General features: G+C 36.7%; 2 protein-coding genes across 3 annotated transcripts in view; one reads left to right on the forward strand and one right to left on the reverse strand.

Moving 5' to 3' along the window:
- The window catches only part of IMMP1L (inner mitochondrial membrane peptidase subunit 1), a 26175-nt gene extending 20591 nt beyond the window's left edge, over positions 1–5584 (reverse strand). The window contains exon 1 of one of the 2 annotated variants that reach the window (XM_030451032.1): positions 5407–5582. The gene's annotated coding sequence lies outside the window, so the exon portion shown is untranslated. Of the gene's footprint in view, positions 1–5406 lie in introns of both variants that reach the window. The other variant, XM_030451033.1, reaches the window with a different exon arrangement.
- Positions 5585–5586: 2 nt separating this feature from the next.
- Positions 5587–22137, forward strand: part of ELP4 (elongator acetyltransferase complex subunit 4) — a 105695-nt gene continuing 89144 nt past the window's right edge. The window contains exons 1-3 of the mRNA XM_030451031.1: positions 5587–5758; positions 10545–10580; positions 18816–18937. Of these exons, the coding sequence (XP_030306891.1) occupies positions 5587–5758; positions 10545–10580; positions 18816–18937 (330 nt within the window). The remainder of the gene's footprint in view (positions 5759–10544; positions 10581–18815; positions 18938–22137) is intronic.

The following is a 22137-nucleotide window of genomic DNA, read 5'->3' on the forward strand; positions in this document are numbered from 1 at the left end:
GCAGCAGCACACAAGGGTTCATTGCCCACTTTATAGATGGTCACGATGCTGTGAAACCAGATAGGAACATTCAGATGTGTGTGATGGATTTCCATGACTCTGCAGTATTTTGTCCTCAGCAAAAGCCACAGTTGCACTTCAGTGAAGCTGCTGACCAACAAACACATCCTGAGTGAGGTAACATCACCACTATTCACTTCCTATCTACATTACTATATCTGGCTCCTATGTAACACATCTACAAATACTCCTTTTCTAGCTATTTTTTTCCAGTGCTTTCAATCCAATATTACAAGCATTTTTAAATGAGGTTTTTCTTCTAATGATGAACAGATGAAAAATGATCCCTAGGAAGTATCCTAATAATCTGTATGAAGCTTGACACTTCATTCAGTTTACAACTCATTTTCAATATTACTGTTTCAAAAGCTTCAGAAATTGTATATTTTCATAACCTGAAATTATAGAAACATGAAATAACTTTTTATGATTTATCATTTCCTTCCGCACATACCACTCTAACTTATGTCTCCTAGTTTATTTACTTCTATTTTGAAAGAGCTCCCTAAACTTGACACAGGGATGCATTTAGTTAACATCCAGAGGCTTTCTGTAGAAAACCATACCATGCTTTATGTAATATCATAAACTGGTATGTTTTAAGCCCTCCCACTAATCCTAGCTGATTGGATAAGCAGTCTTTAAGCTTTTTCATCCTAAAAAGACAAACAACAATAAAAAAAAAACAACCCACAAACCAAAGACAGGTTTTCTGGTGTCAGAACTTCCAGGATTAAACATTCTTTCCAGTTGTTGGCTCATGGCCTAAAGATCCTGCACTTTCAAATTTATCCCATTCTAGCTAGTTCAAAGATCAAGAAAATGAAGCCATCTTCTTTGCAGCCATAATCCATGACCCATGCTGTTAGATACTTAAGAACATCTCAAAAGCAAACTACCTTGTTTCAGCTCCCAGCAGGAGCTCAGCAGGGCAGTGGCTCACATGACTGCAAACCCTACCCACTCAGGTGACTCAGCAGCTAATCTGGTTTGGTGACTATAAAACTTTAATCAGTACAGGCTGAAACCATCACATTCCAGAGCCAATGAGGGAAGCAGCTTGGCGATTTAACAGCAAATGCTCATAAAATTCTGAGTTACAACTGCCACTAGGAAGCAGTCTTCTAGTTCTCCATCCCACATATAAACAAGGAAAAATTTTATTAAAAACTGATCAGGCAGACACTGGTTTTTGAAACAAAATCTGCTGGTCTGGTTTATTCCAAAATGGACAACATTCTGCTCGTTGCCACAGAAGTGCAACAGCATACACTGAATTTTATAAGGCACAATTACAACACAGCAAAAGCATTCGTTTGAGATAAAGGAAAATAAAATATGCACAACAACAACTTTATCTTGTTGAGAAACACTGCAGACTCAATATAGCCTCAGTTTGTGAAACTGAGGGCTAAGAGCTTACATCTGCAACCCAGGTAGGATGCACATGGTAAAGAGAGCCAAGGACAACCAGGACAGGTCTGCTTCCTCTTGTCAAGCACAAAATATCTGAAGCACACTTTAAGAGCTGCCACTGTTTTAGGGTCACTCAGATTTTCACCAGATTTTTTGACTACATCTTTTAAAGAGAACTGAAAACAATACTTGCAGATCAAATTCCATGCATGCCTCTTCCCAAATGTTTTGATTGCTCTCTTGCTTATTGTAATCCCTCTGTTTTTTTCCTTAGGGAATTCTCACCCGAAATCCTCTTAATCCAACTTAGAATCTGCATTTGGTTTAGGAAAGTATTTGAATTGGATCAGCAAGTTTACAAGAAATGGCAAACAGAGAGTTTGATTTCTTCATACCAGAGTTAGGATTTGCAGTTAAAGCCAAAATAAACATTTCATCAGGTCTACATAATAAATGAGCTGTGAGAAAGACAAAGTTCAAGTATTCTACAGTTGAAAACATTCTTATGTAGACACAAAGGCTTAAACTTCATAACCATAAATCATTTTACAATGACCTGAGTAGGACCACAGCCAGTTGCTGTAGCCATGCTGACAAGAAAGAACTGCCCAAGATGTTTCCTGGTCACTTGCAATTGTCTCCATGTATCTTGGTTTCTCTGCATTTCAATTCCACCCTTAAAGCAGGAAGGGTAGGACTTATCTACCTACTCATGTGCATCTGAGAATGAGGTGGATTTTTTTATGATACTAGTGTGTAGAATTATGATTCCTCCAGTCTTGTTTTGTCAGACAGCCCCTAGGGGGATCTTTTACCATGGTGGGAAATTCACCTTCTGGAAAGTGATCATGTGAACCTAAGCAAACCTTGAGTGTCATTCACAAAGAGTGAAAAAAATAAAATTCCTGAAAATAAAACACCATCAACTTTATAATTGATACCATAAAATCAGTTTCTTCTCTAGTTATCTGAAATGAAAGGCAGGTAAGTCAGTGATGTTTTCATAAGCACATACTCAAGTTGTAAAGCTTTATTGTATTAAATACTTTTTTTTAATTAAATGTTTGAAAAATAGTTTATTTCCACCTTTTTTCTAAATCAGTAGGACTTCAATTGTACCCATGATTTTAAATGTGACAGAGAAGTGAGCACCACAAACAGAACTACTGCAATACTTTGAATGTTCAGTTCTAATACTGAAAAACTATTCCCAAGTCTCTGTAATGCCAGTTACCATCTCTCCCAGTATAAGTTACAATGTAAGAGAGATTAGATTTCAAAGGATGTCAGCTCACCAGTTATAACAGAAATATCACTTTATTTTTAAATACCTGTAATTCTGAGATAGCTGCAGGAGTCACAGTACATGCCCTTTTCCTTATGATATCAGCTCAGCCATATGACACAAATCTAAAGCATTAAGAAAGCAAAGAGATTGTTCCAAGTCAGATTAGTGAGCTGGCTTGGCTCAAGAAAGGATCTGACAACCACCAGGGTTTGTTGGCCTGGAAACAGAAGAGGAAAAGGAAATGTCACTTCCTCTTTTAGCAGCACTAACCTATGCTTTCAGCTCAGGAGACACCAATATAGCATACAAAAGTAAACATGTGCTTTATGCAAGAAAGTCTAAAAATGGTAGGACCACAGCACAAGTATTCCTAACTGCAAAATACTTTTATCATGTGGGCCTCAAAATGAAAGAGAAAAAATAACTATTTAGCCTCTAGTCTTAGTTGCCCCATAGGAAAATAAAGTAAGAAGATGGAAAAAGTATATAAAAAAACCAAAACAGAGCATTAGTAAGGCAAAATGGAAGAACAAAAGAGAGGGCTCAGCCTTGGATATATGCTTACATCTATTCTGTAGAGTTGATGCAAGCTGTGTTAGCATATTTTATTTAAGAAACAAGCAAAGAAATGTTTGTCCCACTGAAGTAACAGAAGTACTACAAGTACTGCATGGAATGGAGAAAAAATAACCACTGAGACAAAGTGCATGTGGAATATAATTTGATTCCTTTTCTGACAGGTAAGTTACAAGCTCCCTATAAGAGAGTTCTCTATAGATACAATGCCATTTTCAATAGCTATACACAAGCACTCATATCTGAAATATTTAAGTAAGAAATTGAAGAGCTGATGTGATGTTTTAAAAGAACTCCAAGTTTCAGCCTCCTCACTCAATTTATACCATATCCTACTAAAAATAAGATTGAACTCTTAAAATAGTGAATTACACTTTATGTCTTTATTTTGTTAAAAATAAGCATTCAAATGCTCACAAATCATTAGTCAGATTCTACATAAGTGACATTTAATATGTATTATTTCTTGCCATGTTTGTAAACATATACTTTGATTTTTCCCTTTCAAGACAAATACTTCTTTCACTAAACAATGATCTACATCTGAAATTAAATATTACTTAATATTTCACAGTTTAGCCATAAATATAAAGCATTACAACAACCTCTTGATACTCATAAAGATCTTAAACCCCATCCATGCTTAACATGAAAAAAACCTACCCAGCACAAAAAGGAATGCAATTGCACCAGCTAGGAAGACAAAACCTGAAACTTCATGCTCCTGAGTCAAAATTTAATATGAAATCAAAACTTCGAGGTTCAGGATTACTAACATATTGTTGCTCTTTCTTCTTGTTGCTATTTAATACAAGGAACATTTTTTTCTCTCAATTAAAAAAAGACATAGGAACCACAGGTGTTAAAAAACCATGGCTTATAGCAGCAGCAAAAATCATTCACTGAAATTAAAAACTAAGAATAGGAAATTAACATCAGAGCCTCCTTAGTACATCCAGCTATGTGCAAATGTCTTCAAGTAGCTTGAGATGCTGTAATGAAAAATCAGTATAAACCAAATACACATGATAGTGGCTATTCTGTATGCTCACAGGGATTTCTCTTCACTTCATAGTACTACAACATGTGTTCATTTACAAAGCAAGCATACTAAAGGTTTCATTAAGATACACAGCATTTTAATGTGTTTGTTTATAACAAGAACACAAAAGGAAACACGAAACTCAGGTATCTCACCAGTTTTTACCTAATTTTACCTAGTTTGGGGCAGTTGTTTCCTGCCATGTAGAAGGCCACAGGCTACCATCTATAATCGCTAATGACAAGTTAGGGAAATGTCAATCTTTCAAAATACACAAAATAACTTCCTATGGTATTAGCAACTGATTAAACCATAAATGCTACTGAAGCTCAGAAATTACACCTCTCACATAAAGCAACCTTTTCAGCTGTAACTCGGTTTATGGCATGGTCCAGAGCCATGATACTGATGGAAATTCTTGCTTCCTCATGCGAAAGATCTTAAATCACCCATTTGTAACAGATCCGGGGCTGTTTACAAACAAGATACCAACTCCAATAATATTTACACACTACGTTACGCACTATCACTATTAAAAAAGAAACAATGAAATAAAACAAAATTGAACGCTTTACAAATATTAATCATGTCCAGGATCACATAACAACAACAACAACAAACAAACCCCCAAACCAAACACACCCCCAAACCAAACACACCCCCAGCCTTTTAGGACGAGGGTGCAGCAGAGATACTGAGAAGGTAGCTGAAGAGGGAACAGGCCAGCCCAGCCCCTCTCTCCATGACTCGCTCTGCTTCAATCCGACACCTCGGCCATCCCCAACCCCTCCCGTCCATCCCCAAGAGAATAAAGCGGTGTTTTCACCTCCGGACACGACCGGTGACCGGGGTTTTCCCCTCAGCAACACGACCGGTGTGGCCAGCACCGCACAAACCACGGCTCCAAACCGGCCCCGCGGCACGGTGGGCCGAGACGGGGCTGCCGAGACGTGGCTGCCGCCCTCCCTCAGCCCCGTCCCTCTCCCTCACAGCACCCCGCACCCTCCGGCCCCACAGCACTCACCTGCCTCCTCGCTGCCGGGCACTCTAGACCGTCCCCCCCGCCCCTTCAGCCCGAGACGTGCAAACAACGCGGCCTCTCGTTGGGTAGCGGGTCGCCCGGGCCGCTCCCCCATTGGTGGAAAGGGAAGCGCTGGATTCTTCCCGGCGTCCCCTGGATGCTGTCAACTCTCCGGCAGCCGAGATGGCGGCGGCCCCGGCGGCCGGCGGGGCGGTGCGGGGCCGCGGGGCCACCAGCTTCCAGCGGAAGGCCGCGGGTGGCAGCCGCCTGGCCGCGGTCGCGGGCACCCGGCCGTCTGTTCGCAACGGGCAGCTGCTGCTCTCCAGCGGGGTCCCCTCCCTGGACTGTGTGCTAGGTTGGTGGGGAGCGGGACCCGGGACGCGGCTGCTGCCCCTCTCTCCCTCCCTCCTCATCCTCTCTCGCTCCCCCTCCTCCTCCCCACGCCCTCACCTTTGCCAGGCCCTGCCTGTCACTTGCCTTCCGTGCCCCCTCCGCTGCTCCTGCAGGGTTCTCCCTTCTTTTTTTCTTTCTTCCTTCCCACAGTTCCCGGGATTGGGGGACGGGTGGGGAGTGGGTGGAGGAGAGGAAGGGGTGAAGCGGGAGGATCCGTTTCCCGCCTTGAGCCCCCCCCCGCCCCGTGTGAGGAGGCGGCAGGCGGTCCAGGTGTGGAGAGGGAAGGGGCCATTTCCAGCTCCTTTCAGTCGGTGTGAGCAACCTTTGTAGAGTGCAAAGCTGCTCCCTTAAATGTACGTAGTAACACCAGAAACTGTCACAGCAAGGGATCTGAAGTTTTCCGTCAGGAAAAACGTCTGGTGGATTAACTCGTAGGAGAGTGTGGTGTAGTTCTGGTTCTTCAGCAGTGTGGAAATATTTGGGATGCATTTGACCATGAGACTGGATGCTCAGTGTCTTCTCTGCCTTGCTCACCACTGCTGCATCATTATAAATGCCCCATGTAGATAAGTTACATGGATTTGATGCTGTTCTTGCTATCTGTGGATCTGGTTTTGCCTGCTGTCAGTGTCAAGATGCTGGGTGGTTGCTTGGACTGATCCTTGCTGTGGTATAATCTGTGGCATCAACTTGCACCATTTACTTGGATTGGGAATTAATTAATGTCACTGTTACAAACATCATGTGCTGTATGCATATTTGTGCTATATGCGTCTATATGCACTAGGGCTGTATAATCTTTATGACTAATGATGTTGTACCTTTTCAGTGTACATAGATAGGACTGCTTTTAAGTGAAAAAAATTGACTTTAACTTTGTTCATTCATTCTTGGAGAGCTTCATGGAATACATGACTTTTCATTCTAAGTATATTGTATATGAGTAACAATAAATATAACAGTTGTATGTGTTTTATAAAGATGTTTTTACAGCCTGTGCATCTTAAGGAGAATCACACTTCTGTGTCTTTTGTATAAGTGTGTGTGTCTGTTTGGTAGGGAATACTTTCATCAGCGATTGCCATCCTTCTGAAAATACTTTTAAGATGTTTTCTGGGTGGTGGCATCTTTGAAAAACTGGAAAACTCTATTCCTGTGTAAAATCTTTGGTAATGTCCTAGGCCATAAACAACTGATTTCTGGATGCTGAATACATCAGCCAGGAAGCACTCATGCCAGACATGCTGTACTGTAATAAAATTTCCATTGATAACCAGATATTAGGTATTGTTAGAAACAAACCATCCAGCCTCAGTAGCTCCTCATAGGTGCCAGCAGGCTGCTCTTAGATCTTCCTCTCTTCTTCAGATTAAACAAGCCCAGTTCCTTCAGCCACTCCTCGAGTCATTTGCTCCACCTTGGTTCCGCTCTACTGCACTCCCTTATGTCCTCCACTTTTGAGTATTGACCCCCAAACCGGATATTGTATTCCAGATGTGATCTTATGAGTGCTGACTAAGGGGAATAAGTCACATCCCTTCACCAACTGACTGAGGTTCTGACTGTGCTGGTGATTGTAGAAGTATTGTACTTGTCCCCCTTCTTTTTGGTTTTCAATGTGTGTGGCAATGCTTCCTAGCTGTCTTGCAGCATGCTGTTTATGAGTTTCTTAAAGAAAGCTATTACTTTTTTTCTTTCATCTCCCGCTGGAGGTTACTATAAAGTGGTTTGGCCTCGTATCTTTCATAGGTATAATTTTTTAGTGGTCACCAGGCAGTCTTCTAGATCTCTACCTTTGGGCTTGGGTTTAAGTTTGCCTTGTTCAGGAGTTGCAACCCAATTATGCTATTATTTACCAGATATGGAGTTAAAGCTTATGAATAGGTGTGAGTAAAGTAAAGCATGATATTAGGAGACACTGGTCTAATTAGAAACTCTTGAAAAGAAGAAAAAGCAGAGAATACATGAAGGAATTTATTTTGCCCTACAGCTACTGGCTGACTTGTTATATAATTGTTGATAGCTCTTCTTAATAATTATATTTTGTTTAAAAAGAAGTAGATAGGTGCTGGATTTCAAATCCGATGTTACCCTTTCAGGCACTATTTACATCTCCAGGCTTTATATTCAGGTTTACGGATGATAAATGCTTGATTTGTGCTGAAGGAGTTCTCTGTAATGAGTTGTAACTATTGTATAATATAACTGTCACATGCTTGGTTTCAAGCCTTTTGAAAAAAAGGTCACAGATAGGATTTGAAAGCAATGGGGACACTTCTCAACTTGCAGTTGTGTTCTGTCTGTAAGATCTTAAATCTGCTTGCTATAAGTAGGGATGCAGAAAGTTACAAGTCTTGTTTAATTGTTTACATGTACTACTGCCTTGGGTAATGGCAAAGAAAAAAATAAAATAGAAAAAATTATAAAGAATTGCAAGTTCTCAACAGTTTTCTTCAGAAACTTGAAGATATTGCCTCATCTTTTTCATTCTATCTGCCAGCGGTCCTGCTACTTTTTCCTGTCTTCTGGGTTTTTTTGTTTTTTGTTTTGTTTTGTTTGGGGTTTTTTTTTTGTTTGTTTGTTTAATATATTATTACTGTTGCTCCTTCCTTGTAGTATAAATATGTAACCATGGTAACTGCAACAGCTTTACATTCCATCTGATAGAAGACCCTTGTTCAAACTGTGCACTACATCTGATAATGTAAAGTCAGTCCTCTGACCTGAGTTTGTCTTTGTAAACCAGGTTAGGTGCAGATATTTTACAACTCTGGCTTGTAGGAAAAGTCTTTATGATTTATCATCTGAAAATACAGCTGTGAGTTTTGACTGGGCTGAGGTTCTGTTTGACAAAAGTTCTCTCCTGCAAGCCATTTAAAAGCAAAATAGATACGGTTTCTGTGGTGGCTACAGTTGAGATTTTTTATAACCAAGAGTTTAAGTCCTTATTGCCATGAGGGAATATATTACTTACAGTTGGTTTGATCATCTTTTCTATCTCAAGGTACAAGTTGGTAAAAATATTGTAATTTTCAGCTATTTTTTTCTATGCTGTGTGTAGAATGCGCTGGTTTTAAACAAGTCTTGTCTGCATAGAATTGCAATGGAAAGCAGTGAAAATCAGAAGCATACTTTATATCAACCATTCGTATAATTTCTGATTTTGCTCTTTTTTGTGGTAGCTTTTGGGTTCATTTGCATTGTATGTCCTGAACAAATAAAATGGAACAATTGCTAGATAAGAACATGAAGATTTAATGTGTGATTCTAACTTTCTGATAAACTTTACTTATGTTTTGGAGGAGTTTTTTACTATCTGGAAAATAATTAATTGATAAGCTTGCTTTTAATGCTGAAGTATTTGTACATCTTGACTCAGGAGCGTAGCTTAAAAAAATTCTGTAATTTGTTGAACTACAACTATGAAATCAGGAGCTGATGAAACCTTTGGACTGTGGGGTACTGCTCAAATTGTAATACAACATGCAATAGAAAGTGATTCTGCTGTGGCTTAATTCAGATATTATTATGCAACAGTATTTGCACTTTGTGGCCTCTGTGAGAGAAGTTGCCTTTCTTCCTTCCCTCTGGGTGTGTATTACAGGTGTGACAGGCATTTGTAGTGCCACCAGCAGAGGTAAAGACTGAGAAGTTGGAGTCTGATTTCAAGTTATTCCACTATTTTTAGTGATGGAATTCAGATTACAGACCAATTTATTCTTCACCTGAAATAAAACATTAATTTTTCTTTCAACATCTTGGTTAAAGTGCCTTCTTACAACAGCCATTCAAACCACTGCTACATAATTGTGCTTGCTGTCTCTTTGAGGAGGAAATAAAGCAATCGGGATGGGAGTTCATAGATTTTTTTTTCTGGACCTCCTCACAGTCAAAACCAATCGGATGAGAATCTGTTTATCAAAATATATTGGGATTATTCTGACTATTATTTAGTCATCTGGGACTGAAACATAAGCATTGAGTGTAGTTCTTTAAGCAAAAAGAAAAATAATAGTAGCCATGTCATATATTTTGGTCTGCTGAGTATACTTTTATTTTTGGAACAAATATTTCAATAATCTGCATCCATAGACTTGTTATTATCTCCAAGGCATACTCTAAAAGATTTTAATAGTTTGGGATTTTTTAGTTGTGTGCTATGATGCTTATGATCTTTCATTCCACCTCTTTCACTGGGTGGAATCCCTCCTGTCTTACTGTCATCTCTGGGTTCTGGTAATAAAACAAAAACAGCAGAGGCAGGATTTTGCCTCATTGACTTGGGGTGGAATTTGCTAGCCTGTTAGTAGGTCACTTTACATGCATAGTTCATAATACAAAGGAGCATCACATGGTGGTATTGGTTAATACAGATTTACTTTGGAGTATGGTTACCTGCTTGAGTCATCCAAGTAGAAATTCCTTGGCTCAGCCCGTGCGTCGTTACTGTAGGACTTGAGTGCAGTTGCAGAGAGCTCTGCAGGATCTTTTTACCACACTGATGATAGTACAGTATATTGTGAAAGTAATTGTAACGTGTAATATATAATTACATGCAATGTATAATTATTTCATAATAGAGAATTGTAGGAAGTATTGCAAAGGTAATTAAAATGTTGTTCACTTTTATATTTTTAAATTCCCCGTTATCACCTTTCTTTGACTTATAAACTAAGAAAACTTAATTGTTCTCTAACATAGTATTAAAATGTAGTCTTACTTTATTCTTCATTTTCTTTTGTTTCCAGGTGGAGGCATAGCTGTTGGAACCCTTCTTCTTATTGGTTAGTATAGAATATATAGATACTTAAAGCCATTTTCTGATGTGTTTTGCTCATTTTAATCTATTTATCAAATGCATGATCTGTGTTTTCATTGTTTTTCAAAGTCAGACTTTAATAAAGTATAACTTTTGGGCCCTTTGACTTTGGATAGTCTTGAAGAGAAGATATTGGCTATTTCAAGAATTACTAGAGATGGATCAAAACCTTAATTTTAGACAGGTTTGAGCTCCCAAAAATACTACAGAATTGTGTTTGAAAGCAGGGCATGTAGCAAATTTCAGGACTTTATAGGAAAATTTTCAAATTATTTAAGTATTTCTAAAATAGTTGCTTTCCTGTAAGATTCAGACTGTTTATCATCAGATAGATGTGGGGTTTCTTTAAATGTGGCTTTCTGAGGAAGTTGTGAAATGCAGAATTGTTTGATCTTTTGATTGCCAGAATCAACTAAAAGAAAGCTTATGGAAGCCTTTCTTGATGTTCTGTAGCAGGCTTTTTACTTCCACAAAGTTTAGTCTCCTGATCTGTTGAAGTATTTCTGATAATATTGTTTCAAATTCATTGACATTAAATTGATGCAAAGACAAACACATTATGTCTCTAGTGATAGGCATCAGTAGGCCAGCAGCTGTTCAGAGTGTAGCTTTTCAGCCCTAGGAAAGATTTAATGAGTAATTTTCAGTTATTTTCTGAAAGGGATGGAAATGGTGTGATCCCCACTTCTATCTGTGTTTGCTTTCACTGTTTGCAGTTATCACTTGGGAGACTGCATTTGTATCTAGACTTTTGGTTAAATATTTTCAATTGTTGTAAGATTTTTAATTAGTCTTTAACACTAGAGAACCTAATAGTAAGGTTTGGGGAGAACTTATATTTGAAATCTTTTTCAGCCATTATTTGTTTCACATCATATTATCTTTTATTTGTATAGGTCTCATGTGTGAACCTGCACTAGAAACTGAACAGCATTTTCTTTCTTCTAGTGAGCAGGGTATTTGCACGTTATGGCTTGTTACTTTAAGCCTAGTTTTTATTTCTGCATTCTATCCATCATTAAAAACGGGTTGCTGTCTCGCTGAACCCTAGAGAATTTTGATTTTTACATAAAGTATATAAATTAGTGTATATTGTGGTGCAGATTAAGTAATTTGAATAGTTGCCTGTCAGAAAAACTAACTGACATCACCTAATTCCATGTAGGTTACTGCTTGTATAATGGCTACCATTTAAGTTCAGCTTTTTTAAGAAAAATAGATTGATACAAGAGTTAAATATTGCTGAAAGAAACTGCCAAAATTCTTCAATTCTTGTCTACACACTCCTGTTGTCCCTTGAGCTGGTGCTACTGGTTTTCAACTCTTGGCTCTCCCAAATTGATAGAAAACTTGTCCAAAGAGTGGAGACTTTTCTGTCACACAGAGGCAGTTGTCCTAATGTGTTCTAATGAAACACTTGATAAGACTCAATGATTTGAAAATTATAGAATTTTTACCTGATTTTTTCTCCTTCCCTGTATGCATAGCTTTCAATAGCCATAGGAGGTCTTAATGTACTTATCCTCTATGTTGGTTGTTTATTTGTGATCTAATATTCAACTTAGTTTCACAGCAACATGGAGAATCTGTCTTTTACGTTTGAAAGATTTTTTTTTTCCCCAAATAAGACTTACCATATATTATTTTGAAACATATAATTATGCACAAGAAGTCTTAAGGTAAGAACTATATTTATTCATGACTCATTAGTCTAAAAAATTTCTAGACTCGTTTTTAAAGTTGGTGCAGGCAGAATTGTAACTGCATTGTTAGAATATCCTGTCAGTATACCAAAAAAATTCTGTCATGAGATTAGTCTAGGCAAGCTGAATATTATACAGGATTGGAGCTGTCAGTGATAAACCTCCTATGAAGATCTTTCTGCGTTGTACTCCAAGTGTTACAAAAAGGTTAAATTCTTCCCCCTTCCTTCAATATTCTCTAAGGCAAGAATAAATTGCATTACTTTTAGCTTAGCTCTCTTTGCAAATTAAAATGCTCATCTTCATTATTTGACACATTATCTTGGTTAATTTAACCAAATAATAGTAGATTCAGGGTATTAAAATATTTATTTTATCTGTTCTCATGATGTAGAAATGGCACAGGTTACTTTATAAGACTGTAAAATGCTGTTTGAAATACAAGAGTACAATTATTTTAAACTTAAATCATTATGCTCTTTATTATGAATTTCAGTTCAACTTAATTCTATAATGTATTTTTGACAGTGTTTTATTTATGTGAGAATTAGAAAATTGAGGCACATGGTAGTCTCTTGCAAGATCCTAGCTACAACAGAAGCTTGAAGCTTCCTGGGTTTTGTTCCTATAGCAAGAACGTTTAGAATTTGATCTAGTACTTTAATTTAAAAAAATCTTACTGTACTGGGTTTATAAGAAGTGATAAAAGAAGTATTCTGACACTGTGTGAAATCAAATCTGAACACTATCAAAACAGTTTGTTCAACTTGACACTACTTGTTTGTTGTTTCCTCTTAAACTGCTCCAGAGGATTAACTTCCCAGAGGAATCTCCCCTTTCAAAATGAACAAATGGTATAGCTGTTGACTAAGCACACTCCTTTCCTTCCTCCCCTCTCTCCAGCACTCCGACCTGTTGTATGGCTGTTTTGCCAGCCTCAGGAAGAGTTTTCTGGAGGATGTTTATTTGTTTTTAAATATAAACCTTATTTATATAACAAATTCTGCATTAGTAAGTTGCAGTGCACTCAAAAAGGTCTGTCCTGGGTACCCTCTAACAACCTATTCTTGCATACCTTTGAGATGCTCTAGGTCATTGATGGATAAATGTTTAAAAGATTATAAGAGGGTTATTGTTGGTAGCTGAGGTCAGTTATTAGAAGTGAAAGTTGTCTGGTTAAAAACAGGTCTATACTTGTACATGCTAAGCCTTGAAGCAGTTTCAGCTACTTTAATTAGCTACTATTATTTTTGGTAGACATGCAATTTAACCTGACTGGTAAGAGCTCTCTTCACTTGTCAATATAATTGATTTTATCATCTCTGGAGAGGTACAAAACAGTGATTTGCTAAATATAATTCTACAAAAATACAAGTAGTCAGAATTCACTGTCCTGAAGTATGGCCAAATGCCAATTATTGTAACCTGTATGTTTGACAACTCTGTTTTGGCATGTGCTAATTAAATGCAAGTGACACAGAGTATATCCCCTCAAGCTTAGTCAATGTGGACATTAGAAATGTATCTTTTAAATGGAATTTGAGATTATTAGGGTAATCACATCTTATAACCTGCAGCAATCCAGAGAGATGTTTCATAGCTACAGAAAGACACACCTTAGGTCACAATACCATACTGTAGACCTGTTTGGTGAAACAATGATCAATACTGATAGGCTATGACAGGCTTTTGGCAGTTTTAGGGCAACCTGTCTAGACTTTCTGCAGTAAAAAAGCTATCTGTACATTACATTTCTGCAGTCTTTTTCTCTTATAGCTCACATAATTTTAAGCTCATATAATACTACAAATTACATTTGGAGTTTTTCATGCTATTTAATATACTTATGCTTAAAAGCCAGCTATTATAAAAATGATCTATACATATTTGTTACCTTATGGATTTTGTTCCTGAGTTCTGATGTTCCTCAGGCTGTAGTGATTATTGTCCATCCCTCACTTGGGACATGAATACCTCTGTGCAGAGGGAGCAGCTATAGCTAGAGATTTTTTCCTATGGCAACTTGTTTAATTATCAATTTCCATAATCAGATATATTTTTTGTCATCAGTTTTTATGTAAGTTATAGATTTACAGAGCCTCACTCAGGTTTGCTTTCTTTGCTTTCTGTGCTCTAGCTAAAGTTCAGTGCCTTAAAATTGTGTATATATTTTCAAGACCCACTGAGACCACCACGAGATACCACTGATTTCTCTGAGTGGTATCTACAAACAGTCCATGCACATGGGAATGTGTCTTATGTGTTTATTAGCCTACACAGTGTAGGGGTGAAAAGAGACATAAATAGGAATTGGTCTTTATTCTTTATTTTCAACATGGTTACATGTTGGAATTCAGTGCAGTGATACTGCCAATACTGCTTTTTCTTCATGAAAGCATGTCATTGTGGAAAGAGACCAGTGGATAATGATAACAATAAACTATTTTATTTATGTCCTTATCTGTAGGATCAGAAGAGATTTTATCCTGGAGACAATATGCATAACTTCTAGGTAAATAATCTCTTTTCCTTGTATAGTTTTATGCTTCACTAGTTACTCACCTGCTACTTAGCTGTAGATCACTCTTTGTTCAGAAAGAATCGAGAAAGCTGTGGCCTGTTGTGTGACTTGCAGTGTCTGGACCCAGAAGAGAGTCTGCAGCTGCCAGAGTCTTACTTTTTTATGTGCCTTATTAGCTAGAATTAAAGATAACAATGACAGCTTCTGATGGGGCAGCTCTTTAGTGTGGAGGGTAAGAATAAAGATTTGGTCCAGGCTTGTCTTAAACACATTTAAGTGTCAGTTCCTGTACATATGGAATGGAGGTGGTTCTTTTGGCTATGGATTTTGAAAAGTAAAGGTAACAGCTGAGAATTCATCCCTGCCATCCAAATAGTAAGTCCAAGTGTTCTCAGGAAGCAAATATACTTCAAAGAATTTAATTCAATTTATCTATGAAAGTAATCAGTGGGCTACTGAAGTACCTGTGCTAAATGATTTGTTTGTTTATTTACAAGAAGAAAGCTGTACCATATGGTTTTGAATAGTAATGTAACTATTGAAGCTGGGGTACAATGGATGCTATCAGAAAAGCCCCATAGTGTGCACTTTAGATCTTTTGAATACCACAAAAGTTTAGTGACCTAGAAATGAATCAATAAAAAGCCATCCTCTATGTGACAAATTGAAGAACTGAGGGATTCTTACAGATGCATTGACTTTAACAATTCAAGATACACTGTTTGTAAAGGCTTTCTGAGACACATTTAATCCTTAGAGTACTGTAGCAGACTATGAGGTGTTTTATATTTAGATCACTCCCCAATAGTTCTTTTCCTACTCTCATTGCAAGTTCTGAAAATCAATGTTAAAAGACTAAAGGAAAGGCTAATGCTAAAATGATGTATCCTTACACTGAATCTAAACACTTTTAGTTTGCTTAATTGAAAATTCCTTATTGTTTTGCAAAATATGTTTTGGAAAGTTATGGCAGTGTAAGAACCTCTTTATATAACCTCTTGTTATATCACCAAAAAGTCAATCACTTAACAAAATAATCTTGGATAGGTCAGTAAAAGGGTTTATATCCCTGTTCCCTGTTGCTTCACTTCTATAGATTGTTATAACATTTCAGCATTTCAAATAAAATTTGAGTAAAAATTCTTCTTAATTACTAAAGCCTTATTTCCTCTCAGTTTAGTTAAATAAGCATCATCACACAGTATGCTTTCTTATATTTCCATACTTTATGGAGCTTCCATATTATAGAACTGAGCATATTGTTTACTGACCAAAGGATAATTAACATAAAAATGATGATTGAGAGGGACTCTCTGTGTAGTTGCCTGCACATGCACAAACCATAAAATGTAAGAGTTTTGATTCACAAAGGATGACATAAATGTTATAGCTGAGGTTCCTTCCAGAGCACCTTCCCAGTGTTACTTTTCTTCTGTTTCTTCCAAGAGAGGGAGGTTTAACAAAATTCTCTCCCTCCACTGACATCTGCTGCAGTGATGTGATTATATGGGAGGTTTGGTGGCTTTCTTCAGGTAGCTCAGACAATTTTATTTTTTTTTTAAGAAATTAATAAGTAGATACCGTGCTGTCACTGATTTCTAGAGGTCTTTGGGTCTTAAATTGCAAGCTTCATAGATGAAAGTCAATACATTGTGAATAATATATTACAAATTATATTGCAGTAAACAACTGAAGCATAAATAACTAGAGAGCCAGTGTTTATGGGCAGGAGCTCTATGTGTTCATGGACTCCAGTTATAAGGAAGAATTACTCTGTATCTCAGGGGTTTTGTCCTTCTGTTGAAGCAGTTTAAGATTTAAGCATGGTCCAAAGACTACATTTACAAAAAGACTGTAACACTCTTCAAAACTTTAGACAGTACCAATTCTACTTTTGCTTCTGCAACAATATTGCTTCAGTTTTACCTGAATGGAGTCTGAACTCCATCCTACTCTCACAGGGATCTACATCCTCAGTCACAGTACAATGTATGGGTCTGGGTAACTAAGAAAACAGTCTTTCAGTAAGACTATTTATGTTTTTTTTAAGCAAGCAAGAGTAAACTATATAAACTATTTCATTGGGAGCTCCAAACTTACAAGGAAATTGCAGTTTGTAATTCTGTAATGCTTTTGGAAATAGGTCCTGGTGAAATTCTAATAAAGAACCCAGTGCTGTCAACAATAAGCTTTTGCCAGTTCTGTACTTTTCATGATACTGATCTGTCCATGTTTTTTAAAAAGATAAATGTATTATTTGAAGTACAAATATGACCAAGTAAGCAGATAACAGTATCAAAGGTGAAGTACAGTAATACAAACCCTCAGACTATAGAATAAACTGGATACATCAATGGCCAGTACTTGTAGCAATAGTGTTGTAATTACAGCATTCCCTTTGGCTTATTTGAATGTCCAGATTTATGTAATTTCCTATGTTGGTGAGTGTGTCGTGAAGCATTTTTCTCTATCTTGAACTGTTGCTTAAGAGTCACTTCTAGTTGATTTCTTTGGTTTAACAAAACAGAAACTTTGAGTATTTCTCTTTAAGTAAGTATTAAACAACCAAGTATGTAATCTTGGTGCTATATAGTTGAGGATTATTCTGTAGAAGAAATAAAAGAAATAAATGTTCTACATTTTAAGTGTATACCTTTTATCTTTAACCAAAGAAAGATCAGAAACACTAAATTTAAAGGGGAAATTGAAAAAGCAGTAAATAAATTCTGTTTTGCCCAATAATCAATCAATGGAGGATGGGGAATATCTCCGAGAGAACTCTTCCTTCTCCAGTGAATTTGAAAACTTGTGGTCTGAATTTCTTTCTCTTGATAATCTAAGTATTGAAAGTGTCAGAATGCTGCATGATATTTGGAGTGTAGCAGTTCAACACTGTTTGTTTGTGATTTGTTTCTTCACTTTTCCCATTGCTATTAATGCTTTTTTTTTTCTTTTCTGAATCTACACCTCCATTCTGCCTTTCCTCCCGCTCCACTTCGTTGGTTCTTTTTGACTCTTCAGATCCAAAACATATTCTGGAGCATATAAAATTATATTGTGGGGTTTTTTTCATTCTTTAGCATTTTTACAAGTTAGGTATTAATAACAGCTTTCTTATATTCAGCCTTTGTTATCAGTTTTCTGTTTTTTCTTTTAATATTTTCATAAATGCTTTCTAATAGGGAGGAAATCGTTTTAATTGTATGAAACTCATCAAGACTTTCTAGTTCTGGTAATTTCTGATACCTAACTTGCAGAAAGGAAGCTGAAGGAAACATTAACCTTTCTGAAGTCAGTGGGAGTTTGGTTTTGTAGTTGAATAGGCTGGTATTCATGCTGCCTGCTAACAAGTATTGCTTTATTAAACTGTAACTTCATACATCTGTTGAATGTGTTTGTGATTTTTCTCTGATTAGTGTTTAAAAATGGCATTGCAAATTGTCTACTTTTTCAATATATCCACTTGTTTTGCTTATTTTTGAAGTTCTCACTCTTTTGAAAGAAACACATAAGAATGTCTCTACAATAAATAATACCTTTATATAGCTTTAGCATGCCAAATATTAAATTTTGAAAAGCATCAATTAATATATATTTAAAATAAGTTGATTAATATTTTAGCATTTAAAATATAAGGATTTATATAGTTCTCCTAAATGAATAAAGATTTTTGCCATTAAATCATAATTTCAAGAATCTTAGATGATAGTGATGGGAAACCCTGTTGGGAAGATAGCTCTATTGCTGTATCTTAGCATCAAATACATGATTGAGAACTATTTCTCTGGGCTGAAAAATTAGGACTGCACTGTTATCAAGCAAGTACTTTGCTTTATTATTCCTGTTATCTCTGTTGTACATTGTATATTATAGGAGGAAGACAAAAAGGGCTTTTATAGTGTATGAAAATACAGGTGGGTGATTTATCTAACAGGAAAAAAAAAAGAAAAAATTGCAACCATTCTTGTTTTCACAGAGGAAGATAAATATGGGCTTTACTCCCATTTGCTGTTCAAGTATTTCCTCGCAGAGGGAGTTGTCTGTGGACATGAGTTGTTTGTTGCTTCTGCGAAACAGCATCCTGACAGCATCTTAAAGGTAAAGAAAACAGCATTTGACAAGTAAAGCTGTGCTCTCTTGATGAATTTAAAAACATTTTAGCACGTATATATTGTGTAGTGAGAAATTAATCGTGGTGATTCAAAAGACTTTGTTGGGAAGACCAGGAGTAGTAACACTAGCCAGATTTGGGAATTAAATTAGCTCACTAGCCTCCTCCATCTCTTAGACAACTGAGTAAGATCCTCCCATGGCCAAATGAGTTTGGAATCTTGACATTTGATAAGGGGTGAAAGACTAGCTCTATTTTTTTATATATATCCAACAGCACTCTTGTCTATGCTTTTCTGCTCTTAACTTGACTATTTAACACTTTCTTTGCTTAAGGCACAGCTGAGTGGATTTCTCTGGTTTGTACTGCTGTCTTGAAATTGTTTCAGTGAAGTAACCCTGTAATATGCTAAGCATCAACCTGGAGAATTACATACTTTCACACTTGGAAAGCTTAGGTATTTCTTTCAGTATGTTTTAGCTAAAAATCAATACTTATCTCACTGGAAAAAGTTGATCTAAGACTGGAATTGGCCAGAGATCTCACAGGTGTTTCAAGAAGTCCTCTGCTGTCATAAAAATGAGCTGTTTGGGATTTGGACTTGGTGGCCACCAAATCAGGAGTCTGACTGTTGAATACCATTGTATTTTAGCTAATGAGACACATAATTTGTATTCAGTATCTGATTGGCCTGTATTCCATATTGGAAAGGCAACATGCATGTGGTACATATCAATGTGACTTACACATTTTATGCTTGGTTTTTCTTTTATAAAGTTCAAGTATGGATTGAATATATTCTGTAACTAGTGTGCTAATTAACTGCTGTTTTACAGAAAGGCAGTTCCTTAACTTCCTGACGTCCATACTGTGTGGTCAGTCTATTTATACATTCAGTTCTCTGCTGAGATGCCACGATTCCCCTATTCTAATTTTATGATGTGATTGGAAGTTTCTTGAACCTATAACCAAGACAAATATTGCTGGTAGTAGGAAGGGGAAAAGACATTCTTCTACACCATAATTATCTTGAAATTGTGTATAACTAAAAGACAAGCAGAGGATAAAAAGCCCTGATCAGCTGCCTAAGATATATTATATTACCACCCACCAATTTATCCATCATCCTTTGAAAACATATTCATGCCTTTTGTAGTCAAAGCTCCTTCAGGAAATTGGCATTAAGATGTAATGCTGAAAAATTATACAGCCCTGGTAAAACCTACAGAACCATATACATGATGTTTTTTAGAAAGTATTTTAAACATTTGAAAGCATTTCTGTTCAATCTAGGTTCTTCAACAAAAGGGAAGTTTTTACTATGAGGACATAAATACTGGGAACAGTATATAACACACAAAATAGTACAGCATACTTCTGTTACTGATCATAAAATAGATTGCTTTGGTAAATGGAAAACTAATTCAATAATAAAATGACTGAAGAAAACATTATACCTTAATGCTGCCTTTCCAGTACCCTACCTTTCTATGTATAGAATGCAGATTATGAAAGGCTGTCATGTGCTCAAGCTTAAAAACAAAGAGAAATTAATAAAGTAGATGGGTTTTTTTTTTCTTATATCTATTTCCTTAACTTCATTGTGTTTAGTGGCTGTATTTATTTTTCTAATTTAGCACTGTAAAGTTAATGCCAGCTATTTGAAGTTGCAGGTAGTGTATATGCTTGAGAATAGAGTCCTAGAACTGCCTAAATTGCCTATAGAAGAATTTCTGTATCTAAAATTTTATCTAAACTTCGGGAGGGAACTGATTTTCCCAAGTTTTTAATGAAAAAATATTTCCAAGTTATAATCTCATCTTGGCAGTACAGAGTATTTTCTGTTAAGTTTCTTTTACTGTGAACCCTGAGTAAAGTTTGTCTCAAGAGGAAGATTTACTCGTTGATTACTGTGTTGGGAAACAGAAACCACCAACCAGAGAGTTTCCCTGTGGTAACCTGGCCAGTGTTACCTGAATGGTTATTCCATTGGGAACCTGAGAGCCTCAGACAGAAGAGAGGTTTAGAGCTGCATGTGTTCATCTCCCATGGAAAAGCTGAATGCTTTGTGCAATTACTGCATTTTTACAGACTTTGTTTTCAACATGGAATTACTTCTGAGCTCTGTTGATACTGTCCTTTGGAAGCTCTCTTGCAAGAGAGGGTCAAGAGACAAGAAAAAAAACTTCAAGGAAAAAAACTACTTCATTTTACATAATCTATAAGCCTGCTGCTTATGGTGGGGATACATCTCCAGCAACAACCCACTGAACTTCAGTGTTCTGTTCTTGTCTATGCAAACAACCTCTTGAAAGGAATCTTAGCTGTCTATGTGGGCATTTTTATTCCAGCAAAGTACATCGAGCCACGGTGCTTACATTTTTTCACTCATAAAAATGTTTCTCCAAGCTTCCATTTTGAAAAGAGCACTATTCTAACTCATTCCTCTCTCTTTGCCTTCTGGTGTTGTGAAAGAAGCTGTATATGAATGCAAGAGGTATTTTTCTGTCATCTGACATTTTTTAGGTACTACATAAAGCAACTAAAAGCATTAACAACTTGAAAGGTAAAAGGATATATGCAAGCAGAGCTGCATTCCTGTTATCCTTTTGTTTCCAATTTTATTTTTAAAGTCTATGAGCTTGTTACTCTGGTTCAGATGTTGTGTGCTTTCAAATCTTACCACTTAATACACAGAAACCCAATTACAGTTACCACCTTTTATCTCTCACTGAAGAAAAGATAGCTTTGTGGCACAAAGACTAGGGTTGAAGCTAACCCTGGCAGCTGTCTCAGAGTTTGATAGTTTTAAAAATCTAATTTCTTCATTATATAGCTCTTACTTCTCTGTTTACTTTTGTTGCTTGCGTGTTCATTAAAGGGAATATTTATTTTGCATATTTCTACATTAAAATTCAAATATTTTAATTATATTGTAATGTAATGTTCTGTGTTACAGAACTGCATTATAAACTGAAGGAGAAGTTGCATGGGTGTGAAAAAGAATGCTGGAAAAAAATAATTGCTTCTGTTTAAAAAGAATGAAATCCTTTTAAGCAGTACTCACGCTGGGAACTCCCTGAAGTGTAAAGCTTAGTCTTTGTCAAAAGTTCAGACCAATCTAATAAAAAGATTTTCCAGAACTAGAGGAAATAAATTTTGGCTTAAATTTCACATAACCTACCTA

The sequence above is a fragment of the Calypte anna genome, chromosome 5, assembly GCF_003957555.1.
Source record: "Calypte anna isolate BGI_N300 chromosome 5, bCalAnn1_v1.p, whole genome shotgun sequence".
Classification (NCBI taxonomy): domain Eukaryota; kingdom Metazoa; phylum Chordata; class Aves; order Apodiformes; family Trochilidae; genus Calypte; species Calypte anna.